Source organism: Dicentrarchus labrax, unplaced genomic scaffold (genome assembly GCF_905237075.1).
Source record: "Dicentrarchus labrax unplaced genomic scaffold, dlabrax2021, whole genome shotgun sequence".
NCBI lineage: Eukaryota > Metazoa > Chordata > Actinopteri > Moronidae > Dicentrarchus > Dicentrarchus labrax.
In genome coordinates, this window is record NW_026136707.1 from 11820399 (window position 1) to 11827815 (window position 7417).

At 38.7% G+C, this 7417-nt stretch overlaps 1 protein-coding gene across 1 annotated transcript; it reads left to right on the top strand.

Annotated features, from left to right (window-relative positions):
* Nucleotides 1–41: 41 nt before the first annotated feature.
* On the top strand, nucleotides 42–5647 carry aqp10a (aquaporin 10a). Its single transcript, XM_051405952.1, has 6 exons — nucleotides 42–1194; nucleotides 2361–2487; nucleotides 2904–3041; nucleotides 3465–3583; nucleotides 3676–3893; nucleotides 5088–5647. The coding sequence occupies exons 1-6, from the start codon at nucleotides 1111–1113 to the stop codon at nucleotides 5296–5298; spliced, it is 897 nt and encodes a 298-aa protein (XP_051261912.1). The 5' UTR covers nucleotides 42–1110; the 3' UTR covers nucleotides 5299–5647.
* The last annotated feature ends 1770 nt before the right edge of the window (nucleotides 5648–7417 follow it).

Genomic DNA, 7417 nt, shown 5'->3' on the forward strand with positions numbered 1-7417 from the left:
GGTTAAAGGTGTCTGTGTTTTTACACATTACCAAACAGTGATACTCCCCAAAAGTAGATGTGATAAGATAAGCTGTCACTTGCTGTAGATGTAGCTTTTACAGTCTCCACACTCCATGTCAAGGGTTATGTTGTGGAGAGATAGTCATCACTTCACTTTTACTCCAAACTCCAAACTCAAAGTATAGCATACCGTCTGTTTTCAGATGAAATAGAAGTAGAAATATCCCAAATCAAAGCATATTCACCTGTGAGGATGCAGGACTGACTTGTTGTGCCAGTCTTGGTGTCCTTTATATCCCAACTGATGGCAACATATTTTTTTGTGCAACAGTCATGTGCTTCTCTGAAAATTATCAGCAATAATACGGTTCTTTACACCTACAGAGCAATCATTTGGCTTACATAAGCCATTAGGAGTCCAGAGTTCACTGAGAGGGGTTATGGTGACATCTTGCTCTCTGATGATGAGAGGGGCTTCCCTATCAACCAACTTACCGTGGTTACTGAGGAATACTTCACCACACCAGTCATAGAGTTTTTTCAGACTTGAATTCCATAAGGATCATTGACCAGTTTTGCCATTAAAATTGAATATCCTTCCCAGAACCTACATGTTTAAGCCAGACTGTGTTAGGCTTCCATTTTGCCATTCTTGTGGTTTATACACAACATGTCATAAATATTTGTAACTGTTTAGTTAGTAGTAGATATGTTTCTGTTGTATATATGTTCTGTGGTTTATTGCTGTCAATATAATCTGACTGCTTTTATGGCCTCTGTATATATAAGCAACCTCTAACAGCTGAGGCACATCACGCTCTCTGCATCAGCCCATCCGGAGGTGTGACAAGCCAATAAATGAGTAATAGTGTTTGACCAGCTGTGGAGAAAGGGAAGGCAGACAAAGTGGGATACAGTGCACAGGTCCTCGGATGCTCAGGTGGAAGTTGTGACCGAAAACTTTTTTTTTTGTTGGCATCCGCTCTGACACCTTCACCCACACCACCACTATATCAGCTCCTGGACAGACAGTTAGCCCGATAGCTGGTCTGTCTGACAGCAGAGACAGAGTTCAGCGTGAGGTGAAAAGAGGGATTTAACTGCAGCAATGTTAAAGCTACGTGCTCTGAGAGTGAGAAATGCTCTGGTGCGAGAGTGCATGGCTGAGTTCTTGGGAACCTTTGTCTTGTTGGTAAGTGACACTCTTTGAGTTGGCTTTTTAATTGTGAAGATCCACCTTTTTTAGTTTTGAATGCCTTCAAAAATTAAAATTAAAGTGAGAAATAAATGCATATATAGCACACAAAAAGAAAGAAAGAGAGGTGATATAACAAAATATAATCTTAAACAGTTCCATCATTTTTAATGACAATATTTTATTATCATTTAGCTTCCCTTGCATCTGCAATGTAATTTTTAAAAGATAATTTTTATTATTATTTTTTTTTTTAAATGTTCATGTTTTGGGTACAATGGACAAGTAATATATGTTGTCTATGTTATTAAATTTAAGGACTATTTTATTAATTTAAATAAATCCTTGAATTTTGTAGTACATAAATACGTGTGTGTGTGTGTGTGTGTGTGTGTGTGTGTGTGTGTGTGTGTGTGTTTGGGGCTCTTTTTTTATTTATTTCAATAAAAGACACGTGCAAACAGCTTTTATTAGCTCCTATTGAACCATTTCCTAGAATCAACGTGATATTGGGATTTACAACATGTACCTTTTATTATTTGCTCAAGATGTAGAGAGGAGAGGATATTTTTCTATTCCTTTTTTTTCATTTTACAGTATTTTGTTTCCTCTGAGAAAGTCAGATATGTAAAAACATTAATGAACACTAGCACACCCAACTACTATTGCCAAAACCTTAATTGCCTTGACATTTATATTCATTTTTATAATACCATAACTCTCTTTAATGTCCCCCCGACCTGTAATAAATACGTAATTCAACAATGTCAATAAGTGATTGATCAATAATCAGATAAATACATGAAACACGTGTGTGTATCTGTGGGGTTCAGTCAGAGATTGTTTGTTATATGGCCATTTAGATAAGAACATAAGACAGTTGCATTACAAAGTCAAAGTTCAGGAGGAGATTCATTCAATTACATTTTAATGACCTCAAATTTGTCTGTGATAATTGATAAATATGTTTGACCTATAAATAGTTAGTCAATCACAAGGGAGTGATAAGGAGTTGCAGAATGTGCATGTGCTTTTTTGCCTGTATCTGTTTGAAGTTTGTGCTTTTATGTTTGTATTTCTTTGCCATGGAAGGATTATTTCTGGTATTTCACCTGACTTTTCGGGTTTTCTCTCGCTCTCTGTCCCCTGTATCTACCATGAAGCTCTTTGGCTGCTCTGCCGCAGCGCAGGTAAAAACAAGCAGGGAGACTAAAGGCCAGTTCCTGTCGGTTAACATGGCCTTCTCTGTGGGCGTGATGTCAGCTATGTACCTCACCAAGGGCATCACAGGTAAAAAAAACCTTTAAAAAAACCAACCTTAAAATGGACACTGATATTTCCAATGATATGATCTTTTAACTCAGTGTAATATCACACTCTCAACTGGCATCCTTGAAAGATTAACATACAGTAAAATACAACAGCAGTATTCACTTTGCCCCGCACTCTGAGTTATGACTTCTATTAAAGCAGTCATTCACTGAGCACTTAAGATTTATTACACTAATATCTGGCTCTCTCTGCAAGGCTTTTCAAGGTCTTCACTCTGACTGATATCTACCAGAAGGGGACTACTCTTATTTGTCACACTATATGGCTACAAATAATCTGAGATTTCATTAGCTTCCAATCTCTCTCACTGTTATTTACCTCCCTCCTTCTCCTTACTGTCTTTCTCTCCCTTCATTGTTTTTTTTTCTCCGTAGGTGCTCATCTGAACCCAGCGGTGACTCTGAGTTTCTGTGTGTTGGGCCAGGTGCCCTGGGGACGGCTGGTTCCCTACTGCCTCTCCCAGCTGCTGGGGGCTTACATGGCATCAGCGCTTGTCTACCTGGTGTACTATGGTTTGTCTTTCTGGCACTTCAAACATTTTATCTTTGATATACAGACATGTGATAAATTAAAGAAGAAATCTGAATAAATGAGTGTAAAAATATAACACATGCAGCATCACAAAGGCATAAGTAGTCACTAAAAAAAGGTTTGATGAGTATGGAGATGAGAATCAAAAAAAAAAGCTATAGTTTTCACAGTCACCAGATCTCAACCCAATAGAACACCTGTGGGTGATTTTGAGCTAACTTATTGTGCATCTCTCTCAGCCATCATCAGCACACCATTCATCAATCCCTCCAGCGTTCAGAGACTGTATGCCATAAAGTATTAAAGTTGTTCTGGAGGCACTTAAGATACTTTACTTTCCTTTGTGCACATTTGCAAATCTATTTGTTTTGTTGTATGCTACATTACTTCTGTTCCTGTCTCAGATGCTATAATGGACTTTAGTGGAGGAGTATTGACTGTATATGGCCCAAATGAGACAGCATCTATATTTGCCACATATCCCTCAGAGTACATAACTTTGGGCAGAAGTTTCCTCGACCAGGTCAGTGGGAGGATTAGTGTGAACTTTAATCGGTACTTTATCAGCTTGTCCCTTTATCTAAATCACAACTCCCGCATTTACACTTTCCCTAGGTCGTGGGCACTGGCATGCTGATGTTGTGCATCCTGTGTTTGGGGGAAAAGAGGAATACCCCAGCTCCCTCAGAGCTGATTCCTCCTATAGTGGCAGTGATCGTCCTGGGGATCTCCATGTCAATGTCAGGTAACTGTGGTGCTGCAATAAATCCTGCTCGGGACCTGGGGCCACGCCTCTTTACGCTGACGGCAGGCTGGGGCACAGAGGTCTTCACGTAAGTATCTTATCTTAAAAATATAGTAAACATGCACAGCAATAAACACACAAGTTTCCAGGAAGATAACTTAAGAATTTCTTATCAAACAGTAACAGTTTAAGGCCTTATACCAATGAATCTACAATGTTCATTCAAACTCTCATAATAAAATTTGAAGAGGGACACAAAATCATGTATGTCAGAGGTTGTCAGTCATTAGAGCTGTCTGCCGGGTCAAAGGAACATGAGGTGTCAGCTTGTTAGTGAACATCTGATTATGACCAGATCTTTGTTTCAAGATGAAACGTGTTGCTCTATATGATCTTATAATGCCATGGCTTTTGTATTCTTATTCAATACTCTTTGTACTTGATCTAATCTAATACTAGATGGTAGCACAACTCCAAAACATGCTGACAAGTAAACATCCCTGACATAATCTGGCCTTTCGTAGGTCTTAACACTATTAGGATATAAATGTATACTTTCACAAACAGCAGACACAGAGCAACATTGTCATCTAATAGACTGTCTTCACAGCAGCCATTTTGACATGAGATAATAAAGTACAAAAAACACAGGTGTTACCAAAGTTACTAATTCTTCTGTTCCATTTAGGTCAAACAGAGTCAGCATGCAGCTACTGTGCATGCTGGCTGACTGGAAAGGCTGTGCTACACTAAATGGAACAGAGCCTTAATTAGTATCATTAGTAGCACCTGTGATTATCCTACTATTTCATGTCAAAATGGCTGATGTGAAAAAGGTCTATTATGTTGTTTTTCTGGCCACTTGACAGGTGCAAGTCCAATGTTCACTGGCCTTTTAGCCATCTGCCACTAACTGTGAAAAATAGCTGTTGCTAATATTCAAATTTATTCAACATCAAGTCCGTAATTTTGTCTGTTTGTTGAGTGGGTTAATCCGAGTTTGTTAGCTGAAAATAGTTGATTCTGTCTCTGGTAAGGCAGAGAAACAGAAACAAACATTGAGCTAAAACAGGCAAAGATCTGTAGAGCTACAGAGTTAATTCTCTAAAGGTTGGTCACTATAAGCAATCCCTTTCACATTACGCATTCCAGTGTCAATATACAAAATGTTGATGAATGCAGCTTTTAAAAAACACATCTCAATAGATGGAGAACATACACATGGCCCACAAACTGTCATCTGAATGCCTTTCTGATATTAATCTGGGTGTCTGCTCTCCAGGTGTTACAACTACTGGTTCTGGGTACCCCTGGTAGCCCCACCTATCGGAGGTGTCATAGGTACTTTCATGTATTTGATCTTCATCGACTGGCACCTGCCTGACCCGGACCAGCCTGAAAGCCTCTCCATTCTATCCACCATCAGTGACAAAATCCAGCAGCCCGGCACAACGTGGGACAAAGGAACAGGGTTAAAGACTGCACATTTCTGAGAGTTACTGTAATGAAAATACGTCCTGCATTAGAAGGTGGATTCCACTTTTCATGACCAATACAGACAGTTAAAGACAGTAATCTGTTTTAAAATATGTTTGAGAAAGCAGAAGCAAATATCTGAGCTTAGCCACTGTTCAGATGCACGCACATCTTGTGATCTTTTGTTGGAAAAATAACAGGAAACTTTTTCTTATATACTGTACGATCCATAGTGAGTTTCTACTCACGACAAGAAGTGGAAGCAGCTGAAAGAGACATTGATTGTGTGATAATGCTGTTTACTTCGATGTCTGTATTCTTTAGAATATTGATATAAGATTGTATAAATACATTTCCAAGAACTTGCTCAAATGTCTAAGTATGCTTGAGTTGGCTTTTATTTTGGTAAATCTTTCATATCTTCCAAAGGTGACAGAGAGGAAAACAGTTTCATTGTTTCACCCTGGTAGTAAGTGCATTTGTGTGTTCTTCTAAGTCCGTACTACAGGGAAGTTTACTCCTTCGTATATGAGGAGAAGAGGGTCAATTTAAGGACCCACTTCAGAAAACACAGGTCTCCAGTGTCTGGCGGTCTACATTATGATTAGGTGAGTCTTGTCATCAGTGTTTTAGATTGCGTTGGTCTCTTGAGTCCATCTGGGATGCAGTGAAGAGAAGATTGTGAAATAGGCTGATTACAGAGTAATGATGTGTTTGAACCTTTGAGGCATGTTCACAAAGGTCAAGAGTCTATTAAATTGGTGGTCTGTGACATTGACGTTGTCACAAACTACACGTAACATCCATTCACAAGCAACAACAGGATAGGAGAGCAAGACAACAATCTATATGGTCTTTGGTAGCCTTCTTTTTTCTTAAAATATTATTCTTTAAACCTTCCATTTTTCAACAGTAGCCCCTCTCAACTGTAATATCCCCCACAGTTGTCAGAAGTGGATTGTCAGGAAGTGATAATATAGCAGCTATAGTGCTATGGCCACAATTTCACAAAATACATAAGGCTAATGTACTCCTGGCCATACGGGATGCTGCCCGCTTCACACTGGTTGTGTCCTGCTGAAGACATATAAAAAAGAAACCTTTGTTTGATTCTATTCTTAGTCTAGAAATGTAGGCTCCCCACATTGGGACATTCTTGATGTCAGGCTCAGCTTTGTCATCCGTCTGCCTGTGGGTAGCAACTGTGTTCTCCTACTCAACACAACCTGATATCAAAGTCTCCACATATTGGACAAGTAGGGGAACAGAGGCCTTCAGTTAAGACTAGAAAACAAACTGATTTCCCATTAAACACCTGTTTGTAAGTTCCTGTGGGTGTCTACCTCAGCATTTTAACTATGATCCTAAATTAGTGCCCAAAAGTCTCAAACAGAACAGCTGCTTGGAGATTTCATACCACCACCCAGATATATCTAGACAGAGAGAAAATGAAAACAATGCAAGGACCATCTCCCCATCCCCCCACAGATTGTCATTTATGAGCATATTGCTGCATGCTATTGATCTGAATTAAATCTGAATTGTAATAATAATCCAATTGATGTCTGAGCTACATATTTGGATGTTTTAAAACGGTATTTCATACCATGAGAGGCTAAACTTTGTTCTGTGGCATTAAATGCTTTTAAAAAATAATTTAATTGTAACTTTACAGCTTTACAAAACAAGAAAAAATGGATTTCCTTTGATGTGTTTATGAAAGATTTGTTGGAGTACCATGCATTTGCAGAGAATATCAGAAAATATACAACAACGTTACAGTATTTTTGTATTATGTCGGGCATAATGCAGATGTTGCGACCTTGAGCAGTGAACAGATGTTGGAGGAAATAATGCTGACAGAGCAGTAGAGGGCGGTATGACACAAAAGGAAAAAAAGCACATGGCTATTGATAAATAAAGTGTGTTCAGGTTGTGAAAACAGCAAAGATTGTAATGTGCATGTAAAACTAGAAAACGCTAAACGCAGAAATAGAATAGAGCAAAAATTAAAATCAATAAAAATGTTAAACAAAAGGTGTGCTTTCCAAACAGTGGCCATATTAATAATAACAAAAACACCAGCACTGATGAGGAGCAAAATGTCAGATCCTCATGTGCTTTTAGGTCCTGAGT